Source organism: Sinocyclocheilus anshuiensis, unplaced genomic scaffold (assembly GCF_001515605.1).
Source record: "Sinocyclocheilus anshuiensis isolate Anshui unplaced genomic scaffold, SAMN03320099.WGS_v1.1 scaffold343, whole genome shotgun sequence".
Taxonomy (NCBI): Eukaryota; Metazoa; Chordata; class Actinopteri; order Cypriniformes; family Cyprinidae; genus Sinocyclocheilus; species Sinocyclocheilus anshuiensis.
The window spans coordinates 109,055-123,380 of record NW_015549598.1 but is presented as its reverse complement, the minus strand read 5'-3'; the positions used below and the strand labels follow the sequence as shown (position 1 = coordinate 123,380).

The following is a 14,326-nucleotide window of genomic DNA, read 5'->3' as shown; positions in this document are numbered from 1 at the left end:
TAAAAAGACAGTATAAGTCATTATAATCAGTAATTATGTCCCCACTGGATGCAACAAATGCCTAGTTTGTAACGGGTTTTCATGTTTTTTGTTTCGTCGCTCCGGCCGGGACACGGCATCAACAGTATGGCGAGGGGCGTAACATTTCTGTCACACGCTTGAGGTATTTTTGTAAAAATCGACGCGTTTCAAAAAGGCGGGGCATAGAGGAGAAACAATAATGTACAGTATGTGGAAAATAATGTGTTTTTTGAACCTTAAACCGCATAAACACATTTTATTACACCAAATACACAAAATAATGTTCTTTTTAGCAGCATCATATGACCCCTTTAAATAAATGAAGCCATTGTTTTAATGGCCGTAACTGATCTGGAAAACCAGAGTGTGAAAGCTTAATTATGCTCCAGTTAAAAGGGAGATGTTGCTGTTTCATTCACTGCTCTCCAATCAGGCTTTTAAGGTTTTATGATTGGTAACTCACTTCTTATCATATCTGTTTGTCAGATTTTGATTGCAGTCATTGTTAATGTAATTGTACTGGAAAATTGAAGCATGTCTGACTGGAGTGAGATCACCTCAGTTTGTTTATGCTACGGACATGAATGGTAGGAATGACGCAGATTAATGAGGACTGAGGAGAGGCCTGCTGTTACTTTTCTGAGCAATCATAATTACTATGCCTGCCAGACAGCGAAACCCCACTGATTTACATTGAATGAGGGATCCAAGCCATATCTAGAAACCAGAATATTATAGAGAATTACGGCTAGGCTCTTTTGTTCCAAGCAATCAACCAAAGGAAGGATTTTTGATGGCAGTATTTCTCTGATAATATTACAGTTTTTATTAATAAGCTATTATAATGTATATATAATGTAGAAACTTTAATTTTCTGTAAAGCTGATTTGCAATGATTTGCATTGTAAAATATTAAATATTAATATATTATATTATAATTTATTAATATTAATTATAATATTAATATTATAATTAATATATTAATAAATATTAAATTCATAAATATGAATTGAATTAATATTTTGAATTTGCATTTACTTTGATATTTTTCCATTTTAATTTAATTTTTATTTTTGAATATGTCTATATTGTTTTTATAATGTTTTTAGTACATGAAGTTAAACTAAATGAAACATGGGCTATTTGCATCTTAAAGCCATTAAGTGTTTACTAATTGGTTCTTTGATGCTTGTATTCAGTTTTCTTTAGATTTGTAACCAGCTTTGATGCATGTTTCTGACAGTGGAAAAGATTATAGTTGCTGAAAGCTGGAAAATTTCTGTCATGTTTGTCTCTTTGCTTGCTTGTTGCTCAGTCAAGCAAAGATAATAATGGTTCTTCCATCTGATCCCAGCAGCTGCCTGTGGTGGATTCATCTCCAAACTCAATGGCTCTTTCACTAGTCCAGGATGGCCGCAGGAATACCCACCCAACAAGAACTGTGTGTGGCAGCTCATTGCCCCGGTGCAGTACCGCATCACTCTGCTTTTCGATGCTTTTGAGATAGAGGGGAACGATGTAAGTTGACTATTTGTGACTTGTTGCCAAAACCAAATGATCTTTTGACCTCAATGACAATGCAATACGCAGTAAATTCATATGAAGTCTATTCATTTGTTGTTGTCTGTCTGTTCACAGGTTTGTAAATATGATTACGTTGAGGTACACAGTAGCTTGTCCACTGATGCAAAGCTTCATGGGAAATTTTGTGGCACTGAGAAACCAGAGGCGATCACATCCCAACTCAATAGTATGCGTGTTGAGTTCAAATCTGACAACACTGTGTCTAAAAGAGGCTTCAAAGCTCAGTTCTTTTCTGGTGAGCATGAGAATGACCTGTTATAATTTTCAACTTGCCGTTGAACAATATAAATACATTTCAGACAGCCTTGACTTTTTTTCTGACACTTTCAAAGAAAAAATCCCGGGTTCAATACAAGTAATTTCCGAAAGTAATGTCAGCCTGTCCTTCAGCTAGTAACTACGCTCAAAAATCACATTTACAGTAATGCACTTACAATGAAAATCTTGAAAGTCTGTGGGTGCAGAACTGTGAAGTTTCCTTTAATAGGATGCATGAATGTTGTAGACTCTTTGTTTCACTGTTCTACATGCAGTTGGGCGTATTGTGTCCATCAACAGACTACATAATAGTGTACTTCCTCTTTTTCTCTGGCAGACATGGATGAGTGTTCTAGGGAGAATGGAGGTTGCCAGCATGAGTGTGTGAACACATATGGGAGCTACAGCTGTCAGTGTCGCAGCGGCTTTGTGTTGCACAGCAATAAACACGACTGCAAAGAAGGTTTGGCTTGACGTCACATTCCCAGTCATTCTTGTATTGGAAAATATTTGTATTGTGTGAAATAAACTGATTAGAAAGGCAGGGAAAATCTAAAATACAGTGGAGTTTCCTGAGGTTGTGAAGGTGTTCATTTCCTTTGTAACATAAAAAATGGCTAAATTAAGCGCTTCAAAGCTCTGTATTCTTTTTGAAGTCATATAGATACTGATTCAGAGGTGAATGTTTTTGTTTAGTTATAGCTATAAGGCTGCCCTGAAAACACTTCCTTTTGCTTTTTGTAAACTCTTTAAACCTGAACTTGAAGTCACGATTACCTCTTAAAGGAATAGTTCACCCAAAAATTTGTAAATGTCGTCATTTACTCACCCACATGTTGTTCCAAACCCATAAAAACTTTGGTTAATGAAAACTGGGAGGTGTCTGTCCCTCTATTGACTCTAATGTCCAGATAAATATTATGCATCCATTCCCTAATTCTGCATTCCCAACAATCATTTATGTCCTGGTTTTGTGCTTTCAGTGGGCTGTGATCAAGCCATTACCAGTGTTTCTGGTATTATTACAAGTCCAAACTGGCCGGATAAATACCCCAGCAAGAAGGCCTGCACATGGACCCTATCCACCACCCCAGGCCACCGCATTAAACTGGTGCTTGCATCATTCAGCCAGATAAAATGAATGGTTAAAGATACAGTATACTCTGGTAACCAAGGGAATGGTTAAAACCATTCCGCCAGCTCAAATTATATTCTCTCTAATAGGCTATTGACGAGATTGACATGGAGGCTCATCAGGAGTGTGCTTACGACCACTTGGAGATATATGATGGCCCAAATGGCAGAGCGACCAGTTTTGGTCGCTTTTGTGGGAGTAAAAAGCCATTGCCTGTCATTTCCAGTGGCAATAGCATGTTCCTGCGGTTCTTCTCTGATAACTCGGTACAGAAGAGGGGTTTTAAGGCCTCTCATTCAGCAGGTATTTCTTTGTCTCCGAAGTCCTGAGGTTCTCCATAATGAATGTTTGATTTCGGTTAACAATAATCACTCATTTTCAGAGTGTGGCAGCAGTCTGAAGGCGGAGATAAAGACCAAGGATCTGTATTCCCACGCTCAGTTTGGTGACAACAACTATCCCGGAGCTTCAGACTGCCAATGGGTGATCTCAGCAGAGAAGGGCTATGGGGTGGAGCTCATCTTCCACACCTTTGAGATTGAGGAGGAAGCTGACTGTGGCTATGATTACGTAGAGCTGTTTGATGGCCCTGATGTCAAAGCGCCCAGACTGGGACGCTACTGTGGGTCTGGGGTAAAGCCAGAACTTAAGATCTTTGCTAAACCAACATAAGCAATCATCATGCTTAAAATTGTCTATACATTTTACAGTGCACAGATTTATATATCTCAATAATTTTATCATTTATAGCCGCCAGAGGAGATCTACTCAGCTGGTGATGCCATTGTCATCAAATTTCACTCGGATGACACCATCAACAAGAAAGGTTTCCAGGTTCGGTACACAAGCACCAAGTTCCAGGACACCTTGCACACTAGTAAGTGAGTTCTTCATGATGGAAGAGTTTTGGAGAACATAGCAGCCAGGGGCCTCTGATACCTCCTGTGCACCTGTGTTAGTGATGCCACCCAGGGCCCCTTGTCCTCCCCCCCCCCAGACTGTAATGAAGAAAACCTAGTGGTACCAGACCCTTTCAAAAAGCTGAAGAGGGCAAGCTTGATGTAGGGATATGGCAATATAGTTTGCCCTGTTGTACTTCAAAGGATCCATTGAAATCTCTTTAGGAAATGGAACATCTGAGTGGCAGATATTATCAGTATGAAGAGCTTTGTTGACTCCAAGCCAACAAGAAAGGATGAATTAGATACAAAATGTCCCTGATGGACTTTTGCCTCCCAGAGATCTCTTCAGTTCCTCAAAGGCTAGAATATAAAAGACTTTTAGGTGATTCTTTTATTATAAAATTAAATAATAAAATTCACAAATCATAATTCTTTATTGCCACACATCTAGGTTGGTGGTAATTGAGTTTGGAAATGTATAAAATATCATTCAGTGATAATTACAAGGATTATATCTTTTGTAAAAAGCAATTCTAGCACTATTTCTTACATGAGAGTTGTACATGATTATTCAGACTGTTAGACTTAAATTATATGACATGAAATTGTGTACCTGATGCAATGAACTGTAAGACAAAAATGTTAATGCGACTAATAAACATCATTTGAGATGACATTGTTTTTTATTGCTTTTTTGACTTTGTGTATAAAATTAAGATGTATAAATTGAGCTAGGATCATCATGAGTGGTATATGAGTACACAGAACAAAATGTATCAGAAATCTTGGTCTTTTGAAACTACTTGTATACTGTTTATTATGGTAATCCTGAAGCCTTGAACTATAGTCCAATGTGGGCCAAGCTGGCTAAAAACAGCTCAGTTTGTTTGTCTTCATGATTTGTTAATCTTTTCTGGTCTCCTAGCTTTGGTCAAGTTGGTCTGTTGGTTAGTTTAAAGGGGTTTTGGACACTTTTCAGCTTGACAGGAGTCTTAAACCAGGCTCAGTATAACTGCCTCAAGTGAAGTTATTGATTTTATGGGACAATTAATACATAACAAAATATCAAGGACAAAATGTTGAATTGTGGTTAATTTTATCATTCAAATCAAACAAAATCATTAAGTTCTATCCTTCCGCCGGAAGATCTAATCCCTCACACGTAAATAACCTAGCGTAAACGTGTGCTGCGCAGTGATACTTACAAAACTAGGCTAACGTCTTACCGAATATTTTAACATGGCTAGAAACTATTCGTTGTTAAAATTTTTGTAAAAAGTTTTTTCGATCCTTTCAAATCGTGCAGCTTACGTCCATGGTTTATTTAAAGCCGTGCGCCACACTTCGAGTTATTCACTCTGTAATTGCAGGGTTTTTTTATTACTACATTCATAACCTTCAATATAGCCGAGATTTGAGTTGTCTCTCAAGTGGGACCTTGCAGCTTACGTCCATGGTTTATTTAAAGCCGTGCGCCACACTTCGAGTTATTCACTCTGTAATTGCAGGGTTTTTTATTACTACATTCATAACCTTCAATATAGCCGAGATTTGAGTTGTCTCTCAAGTGGGACCCTACAGGGCAAAATACAGTCAGATCAGAGTTACTCATTGTGCAGTGTAAGTTTCCTAAATGACTTCATTACTCACTTGTTGGTTAAGTGTCTAATCATTATAAAGGTGGAATACACGAGTTTTGGCGTGGGTTTAATTTCTAATTGGGCTATTCTGCAGCTCCTAGAAAACTAGACGCTGATTCAGTCAGTCAGTGTGGGTAGTTCTCTGTCTTTCCGTGTGGGCTTTCAGAGCGCATCAAGAGTACAATTGCACATCCTTGTGGTTAGTGATGGTAACGGCATAGACCTTATGAAGTCTTGAGGAGGGAGTTTGTTAAATCTTTACCAGATAGTAAAAAAGAGGCAAAACATTTTGTTGGTGATTTTTTAATAATTGTTTTCATTGTGTACATGTTTGTATCAAAAATGATATAACATCATTAGGCTTGTAGATTTTAGACTATGCTAGAATGCCCACCATCCTTTGATAAATACTTTCTCTTTTTCCGCAAGATTGGAATGAGAACCGTGTTTCTTTTTGCACAGAAGCCTAGTTTTAAGCTGCTGCAAGTGTAAGATGCCATTTACCTGAACCTGATTTTTTTTTTTTTTTTTTTTTTGCTCAGCAGTGAGGTCTGTAGTGTATATATATTAGCATTCCCATTCATCTCAGTGGCAGTGGAAGTATACTTGTGTCCATCTTTGCTCACTAATAACTGTTGATTGGCTGATGGCACAAGAACATGCATAAACTCCTCAAAACACCTGAGCTGTGATGGCAGCAGATAGAGGAAAATATAAGTCTATTTTAATGCTTTTAAGATCCTCTAAAAAGAATCAGTCATTGGTTAAATATCTACTGTAATATACTGAAATACTTTTGATGATATGTAGCTTAAAATACACAGCCAATTTTGAATGGCTGTCAATTGAATAAAATGCTTTTTGCTTTTACAAAGGTGTAGTTATGACCATGCTGACCAGCCTAATTCTCACCCCTTTGTTTATAAAACCTAGGAATATCACAGAAACATGTAGAATATATGATATCTGCCAGGACTTATGCTTGGTAACTTTAACGTGGGAAAGGGTCATAAGCCATGGTTTCCAACCGTTTTTATGACTTGGTTTCATATTCCAAGTTCCATGTGCCTCCACTAACCCATTGGAATGTTAAGACGTTATATATTTACTTATTTGTATTATTTTATTTTTTGCAAGTCTCATAAATTGCTTTACCTTTAAACAAATTTCTAAAAAGGCTTAACTTAAAATATCCAGGTCCAGCCTAGTGTTTATATAAAAAAAGAAATATTAATATTATGAAAGAAAATAAGAAAATTTCAGATTTTAGGTAGGAACACTTTAAGAGGCTCATTTTCATGCACTTTATCCAGGAAGCCGAGGTTAAAATAAGGGTAGAGGGTCTCGGTGAAGGTGTCCTTGAAGGTGTAGAGGTGTGTCATGCTCTCGGCATTGTAGAAGGACACCAGGCCTCTTTTGTAGTCCAGATACACGCCGATCCTCACCAGTGGCTCTTCCAAAGACAGCAATGTTGGCGGAGATGTCCCGGCCATGTACTGAACTCCATATGATAGTGAGAGCGTCCAGAAGCCGTTGGCAGGCATGGTATTGATGACACCTTTTCTCGTGACGGATTCACGAGCGACTCCCGCGGTCCACACGGTGCTGCTGTACACCTCCACCTCCCAGTAGTGGCGTCCTTTAGTGAACCCTTGACTGCCCAAGAGAGACAGCGCGGCGTTGAATCGCTGTGGATTGTCCTGCACCGCGGTGTTGAAGGTCTGGTAGCGCACACAGGTGAGCGAAGATGTAAGACTGAGCCAGGGGTTGGCTGTTTTGGAGTTAAATGTGATGGCTGAGGGAACTAGAAAGGGAACAATGTAGCAGAGAAGAGTTAGTTTATGCATCCTAGAAATCGTAGAAGTCGTACAAAATGCAGATGAGTTTGGGTGCCATCGGTTCAAACAAATGATAAAAAGATCATAATGATCCACAAGTAATCCACACAATTCCAGGCTATGAATTAATGTCTTGTGAAGCAAAAATCTGCATGTTTGTAAGAAAAAAAAAATCCATCATTAATACATTTCTAACTTCAAACCAACTTCTGGCTAAAATATGAATCTATTATCCATAATATTGCCATAATATTGCTTTCATTATTTTGGATTATGGTCTGGTATTTTGGCCAGAAGTGACAGTTTAAAGTTCAAAATAGCTTAATGATGGATTTGTTTCTTACAAACATGCAGATTTTCGCGTCATAAAATGTTAACTGATGGACTGGAGTGGTGTGGATTACTTGTGGATTATTGTGATGTTTTTATCACCTGTTTGGACTCTCATTCTGACGGCACCCATTCACTGCAGACTCAGAGAATCCATTGGTGAGCAAGTGATGGAATGCAAAATTTCTCCAAACCTGTTCTGATGAAGAAACAAACTACATCTTGGATGGCCTGAAGGCATGTCAATTTTCAGCAAATTGTAATTTTTGATTGAGTTATTCTTTGAAATTTTTTATGCATTTACACAACATGATTCAACGTGAATTATTTTTTAAATTTTTTTTAGGATCATTCTCAAACCTGGATAGATGCTTCCCTTCAGTGACTTCCACACTCTGTACTGCAGGGGCCCAGCGAAGCGGCCCTCACACAGTCTGGGCGGCGTCAGTGCTGGCTTCTCAAACTTCGGTGGCTGCCTACTTGAAACAACACAAGCCCAGAAATAAAAACAATTCAACTTCCTCATGAAAATATTAGTGAAAATATTAAATGTAACAGATCCATAGAGGTCTCTCACCTTTGAAGCAGGCCCTTTATACTCTGCAAAAAAGACAGGAAAAAGGAAATTGATGAAATTGGCTCAGTTCGAGAGGCAGGGACAGAAGTTTTCCACATGAGATCAGTGTTTGAAACTGAGCTACACCTCTTTTTTTTCATCCACAACTCTGGAAAATCCCCTAGTGCTGCACTAATGGCATTATCTTCCCATTGCAAAGCTGAGATAATTACACTGCATCCTGTGTTGACCCAAGTGATATCCCACAGAGCTTTCTGTCAGCAGTTAAGTATTGAAATGATTAAGATATATTATAAAAAATATATATTTTCTTTTCAGATCTTAAATTTTAACGTCATTAATACATGTTTTAACATTACTTAAAAATATTATTTAGTATAATTTGTATGAATATATTATATACAACATTACATTGCATCTCATCTTTCTTTAAAGGGTCGTTCTCACTGACAGCATATCACTTGAGGTCAACAAGTCTTGTGCACTTGATTGTAAGTAGGCAAGTTCCTTCTCTACTGCAGTATCCAACTGTATCTGGTGCCGGATTACACAAGCGTCACTGTCTGCATACCCATTGCCAGCAATCTGACACTCCAGTTTCGCCTCAAATCACCATCTCCCAATGAAAATAAATGTCTTTTGGTTCTGCAGATATCTGTCAGTGTGACGTCTGGCTTTGCACTCACCCTGAGTAGTGTGTGAGGATCCTTTTCACTGAGTTTGTCCTCAATGTCGTTCATAGCTCTGCGCAGGCGTGATATCTCCACACTGAGTAGGGCCTTGTGCTCATCCAGCCTTATCAGCTCTCGCCGTTCCTCCGTCTTCAGCTTGACCTGCAGGAGTTTCTCTTCCTGGTACAGGAACTGATGAAGCTCGCTGAACTGTGCCTCGATTCTCTGCTTCAGATCTGCAGTGTGGTCCTGGGTTGAAAAACAAGAGAATTTGAGGTGATGTTTTGCCTCAGAGGTGGAAGTCAACATGCATTTGACAATTGTGACCCTGGAGCACAAAACCAGTCTTAAGTCGCTGGGGAATATTTGTAGCAATAGCCAAAAATACATTGTATGGGTCAAAATGATAGATTTTTCTTTTATGCCAAAAATCATTAGGATATTAAGTAAAGATCATGTTCCATGAAGATATTTTGTAAATTTCCTACTGTAAATATATTAAAACTTAATTTTTGATTAGTAATATGCATTGCTAAGAACTTCATTTGGACAACTTTAAAGGCGATTTTTTTGCACCCTCAGATTCCAGATTTTCAAATAGTCGTATCTCGGCCAAATATTGTCCTATCCTAACAAACCATACATCAATGTATGGACAAAAACAGTTGAAAAATTATACAAAATATTTTCTTTTGTGTTTGGAACAACATGAAGGTGAGCACACTCTAAATAATGGTTCTTTATTGGCATCTATGGTTCCATGAAAAACCTTTAACATGCATGGAATCTTTCATTGCACAAAAGGTTCTAAAAAAAAGTTTCTCTAGATTGTTACTAGATTATTAAAATGTTTTTCACACAAATAAAAGAATGGTTCTTTTAAGAACTGTTCACTGAAAGGTTCTTTGAGGAACCCAAAATGGTTCTTCATCACTACAAATACATTCTTCCGGAACCTTTATTTTTAAGAGGCTAAATGATGACAGACTTCATTTGTGGGTGAACTATACTTTTAAGAACATAACTTTGAATTCATGTTGATTTGAACCTACAAGTTATTATACCTACTGGAAAGCATCAAGAATTTAGATGATTAGGTGTTAGTCAGGTTAGGATCAGGAATCTTTTCCAATGCTTTTCCAGTTAAGGGGTATTGGAGAGTGTGCATGAGATTTAATTTCTTCTTACCTTCAGTTTCTTCACCTCCTCTTCAGTCTCTCTCTCACACTCTAGAGCAGTGTTGAGCTCTCTTTGAAGAGCATTTGCTGAAGTGGTCAGAGAAGCCTGTTCAACACAAACAACGTGAGCTTTCAGCTGAGCTGAGGAAGTTAGAAAACATGTCTTTGATTCTTACCCTATATCTCTGCTCTGCATCTTGCAGGCATACCAGCGTGTGAGCCCGGTGATCCTGAGAGATCCCACACACCAGACACACCAGCTCCTGGTCTTCCTCACAATACAGCTTCAGCTCTTCTCTGTGTCGGCTGCAAAGTGGGGTCGGAGGAAACGTGTCTGCTGATAACCTGGTCAGCCGATCCCCACTTTCCTCGATCCCCTGGCAGTAGCTCTCCACGATGTTGGCCACGATGCGGTTGGGTCTGTAGCTATGGCCTGGAAAGACTTTCCGGCACTGAGGACAGGAACCAGATCCACCCTGGCCTTTTCCACGAGGACCGCTCCAGTAACTCGTAATGCAGGCCTCGCAGAAAGTGTGGTCGCACGGCAAGGAAACCGGGCGCTTGAACAGGTCCAGGCAGATGGAGCAGGTGAGATCCCTGCTTAGGCGCTGCGCAGAGCTCTTGGACACTCGAGGACTGATTTTCTTTTCCATTTTGTCCTGTGTGGGAAGATTGTTGGGTATCTAGTGTGTTTTCTTCTGTGGTGTTTTTCTCTTCGTCTCTTCCCTCCCAGCTCTCTCAGAGCTCTGGCCCCGTCTTTCCTGTTGATTATGAGAAAGGATAGGGGGAGCTGAGGGGGCGGCTCTTGTCTCAGGCTTGATCCTGCCGAAAGTTGGCTGGAGTTGCACGTCCCCTCTGCTTTGCTTTAACATGACGTCAGACCTACAGCCAGGAAACCGAGAACCGAGACATGGACTGTTTATTTTTAGCGAAAGCCTCTTCTATGCATTGGTCCTCATGAATTCCATTTCAAGAAACTTTATTGCACAAATACAGTAACCTGGTATTTATCCAAAACCTTTTAATCCCTTCCATATCACTGTGCGTATGTCAGCACAAAAAGCTTTGTGAGTACAACCAGATGTGCCCTACTTTCTTTTTGAACTTTCATAAAGAACATAAGTGTATTCAAATTTGAAAAGCAAATTTTTTGATGCATCATTTATATTTTTCAAAGTTTGGTCTCACAACTTCCACCCAATTACTTTTTAATATTTTATTTTATTATATTTATCAAAGTGTATTCATCAAAGTTCTATCTCACAAATTCTATCACTATTCTATTCTATTCTATTCTATTCAGAATATCTACTTTTCTTGCACTAGTACCAGTTACTTTTAAAATAATTTATTTCATTTAATTTGATAGAAAATCTAAATCTAAGTTTGGTCTCACAACTTCTTACAACTTGATTTGCAATATGTTTTTATTACTACATTCTCTGTGCTTTGTAAGTGCTGTTGAGGTTTCCAATGTTGCATGCCTCTGAAGCAATATTTAGTTTTCTTTCCTGATTGACAATAAAGTGAATCTTATTCATTTGTTAATCAAATTGTCATTTAGTATTATTTCAGTGTAAAATAGCAAATTTTTCCAAAGTTAGTATTTGAGGACGACTGCTAAGACGACTGCAACTAGTTTTTTATCTAGTTGAAAGTGCCATTGTGGTCTGCACATGCCTGCAGCAGTGGCTGTTGTAATCTCAAGGGACTGCAAGCCAAAAAGAAAGAGTTGGATTTGAACTCCCTCCCCATATTCCCCAGGACCGCTCGGCCTACGCTTCCTTCCTGTTCGTCTGGTATTGTTGAAGTTCAATTCGATATATCCTGCCCCTCTTCCAAGTTCCCTGAAAAAAAAAGAGATGGTGCTACAGCTATAATTTAATACAGAGAAGAATAGCCAAAATGATGTTTGAATAAACATAGATAGTCATTGAGTGTCTCTTGGGAAATACAAAGTCAAAGTCTTGAGGGCTCAGAGTAACTCAGAAATGGGTTTTGGTTCAACTCTGCAGTGGTGGTATCGCAATCTTCACAGGAAACTTGGCAGTCACGATAGGGGCTTTTAAATCAGAGACTGTTTTACAGTTGTTTACTAGCATTGGGAAATTCCAACCGACTTCAGTTGGGTGGGTTCAGGAGTTTTGGGGCTAAATTAGAAAAACAAGAAACCCAGTAGGAACCAGCTGGTAAGCCTTGAGGTTGAGGATTTTGCCTGCAAGATGGGACCGTGTTTGAACTGTTCTCTGATTCGTGTGAATCAACAGCATACAGTCTCATGTGAGTTTCAGCTTGAGTCAGCATTTGATCCCATTCCAAGGACGTTATCATGCACAGCTGAACAGATGCTCTAATATTCCCTACTCCATGTGTGTTAGAACATGCTATGGAGGAATGCTTATATATACACAGCCTGAGGTCATGTTGTAGATTGCTTTCAGCATTTAATGCAGGAGACTGCAAAAGAATAGCTGTTGTGACATGTTTCAAAGCTGTGACATAGTTCATCTATAATATAATTCAACCTATTTTTATATATATACATGCACTTTTATAACTTTGTATGAATTAAATATGTACTTGATTACTTATATATACTATATATATATATATATATATATATATATATATATTCCGAAAAAGTTAAGTAGAAAAAGGTAGAAAAGCTAATTTTCTGATAATTATATTTATCAAAGTTTTCTCAGTGTTCTGAACTGATAGTTAATCTAAATCTATGTATAATTATTATACACACACTTCATATTAATTATGAGGTGATTTCAACTATTATACTTTTTTTTTACTTTACTTTTACGGTTTTCGTAGAAACATAGGTAAGGTAACAACATATGTCTTATCTCCTGATTGCAATAACAGCAAAAAAAAAAGAAAAAAAAGAAAAAAGAACGGCAAGGCAAATGATAAAAAAGGCTCAAATGATATTGATAAAATACCAGTGAAACTATCTGAATTTCATCGGCAGGCCTTTTTATCATGGTCCTTGATTTTCAAACATATCTTTTCACCACATAAGTATATATGGAACAATAAGGACATCTTATATCAACGCAAATCGCTTTTTCTGAAACATTGGTTTGAAAATGGTATCACATTGGTGAATCAGTTATTTATTGTAAATGGTTTTCTCTTTACCTATAATGCGTTTTTGGCACATTATAATATTCCAGTAACACCAGGGGACTATGCAATATTTTTTGGTGCAATATCTCCTAAAATTTGTATGCTGTTTAGACATCATAAAATAATTAACGATCAACAATAGTCCCATAATTAATTCCTATATAGGTGATATTTATTTTTCCTCTAACTAAAAAAAAAACAACAGATCTATAAAAGCGTTATTTCAAAGAAACATTGTGTCTTTGCCTTATATTTACACATATTGGAATCGTTTGGCAGGCAATATTGCTTGGAAAAAGGTCTGACTTATACCTAATCAATATTTAATTACAAACAAAGTTAAAGAGGTATCATTTAAAATTATACACATTTTACCCAGTAAAGCTATACTTGGTCAAATTTAAATGGGATATTGATGTTAAGTGCACCTTTTGTGATTATTGCCCTGAAACTGTGATTCATTTGTTTTGGCACTGCCCTTTTGTGAGACCATTTTGGCAAGATGTATGTGATTTTATTGCCAAGAATATTGATGACCAATTTGTGTTGTTTTGGAAATATTTACTATTTGGTCTTATGTAGGAATGTAAAGATAAGTGCAATAAGGTTTATACAATACATTTTATACTTTTAATGGAAAAATTCCATATTCACAAATGTAAATTTTAATGTAAAAACCCTGTTTTATATCTTTCAAGAAAGAAATGGAACATTATATTGTCTCTATACGATTTTCTATGAAGCAAAAGGCACTTAAAACTCTGAAAATGTGCAAACTTTTCAATATTTTTATGTAGATCCTGTGTTTACCCCCCCCAGTGAAATGTTTGTTACATTTTTTATGTTACTCGTTGTATCTTGACAACCTGTTTGTTAATAATTAAATGAACAATTGACGTTGGAACTGGTGACCTCTTGAGGCCAATTGCTGCAATTCAAAATTCAAAGTTTTCAATATACATGTCACATTAGGAGCATTAAATTTGACAGACAGATAGACAGACAGACAGATAGATAGACAGACAGACAGACAGACAGACAGACAGACAGA

At 37.6% G+C, this 14,326-nt stretch overlaps 2 protein-coding genes across 6 annotated transcripts in view; one reads left to right on the top strand and one right to left on the bottom strand.

The window, feature by feature from the left end:
• LOC107658580 (bone morphogenetic protein 1-like) overlaps positions 1-4,253 on the top strand; it is a 20,547-nt gene extending 16,294 nt beyond the window's left edge. For 3 of the 4 annotated variants that reach the window (XM_016447170.1, XM_016447172.1, XM_016447173.1), the window contains 7 exons: positions 1,376-1,539; positions 1,660-1,840; positions 2,201-2,326; positions 2,847-2,974; positions 3,088-3,301; positions 3,381-3,631; positions 3,749-4,253. In XM_016447170.1, the coding sequence (XP_016302656.1) occupies positions 1,376-1,539; positions 1,660-1,840; positions 2,201-2,326; positions 2,847-2,974; positions 3,088-3,301; positions 3,381-3,631; positions 3,749-3,883 (1,199 nt within the window). In that variant the 3' untranslated portion in view covers positions 3,884-4,253. The remainder of the gene's footprint in view (positions 1-1,375; positions 1,540-1,659; positions 1,841-2,200; positions 2,327-2,846; positions 2,975-3,087; positions 3,302-3,380; positions 3,632-3,748) is intronic. The other variant, XM_016447171.1, reaches the window with a different exon arrangement.
• Positions 4,254-5,527: 1,274 nt separating this feature from the next.
• On the bottom strand, positions 5,528-10,864 carry LOC107658579 (zinc-binding protein A33-like). Of its 2 annotated transcripts, none has more exons than XM_016447168.1 (6): positions 10,311-10,864; positions 10,145-10,240; positions 8,972-9,205; positions 8,286-8,308; positions 8,069-8,187; positions 5,528-7,344 (listed from the first exon to the last, which is right to left on the bottom strand). In XM_016447168.1, the coding sequence occupies exons 1-6, from the start codon at positions 10,785-10,787 to the stop codon at positions 6,800-6,802; spliced, it is 1,494 nt and encodes a 497-aa protein (XP_016302654.1). In that variant the 5' UTR covers positions 10,788-10,864; the 3' UTR covers positions 5,528-6,799. The 2 variants fall into 2 exon arrangements, with proteins under 2 accessions (XP_016302654.1, XP_016302655.1); XM_016447169.1 differs by having other exon boundaries at positions 8,069-8,184.
• Positions 10,865-14,326: the final 3,462 nt, after the last annotated feature.

What these genes read in the sequence shown, in the direction of transcription:
- LOC107658579 (XM_016447168.1), bottom strand. Translation starts at nt 10,787, where the DNA reads ATGGAAAAGAAAATCAGTCCTCGAGTGTCCAAGAGCTCTGCGCAGCGC. An exon ending in ATGCAGAGCAGAGATATAGG is followed by an intron (nt 10,241 to 10,310) that starts GTAAGAATCAAA and finishes TGTGTTGAACAG; the next exon opens with GCTTCTCTGACCACTTCAGC. An exon ending in ATAAAGGGCCTGCTTCAAAG is followed by an intron (nt 8,188 to 8,285) that starts GTGAGAGACCTC and finishes TGTTGTTTCAAG; the next exon opens with TAGGCAGCCACCGAAGTTTG.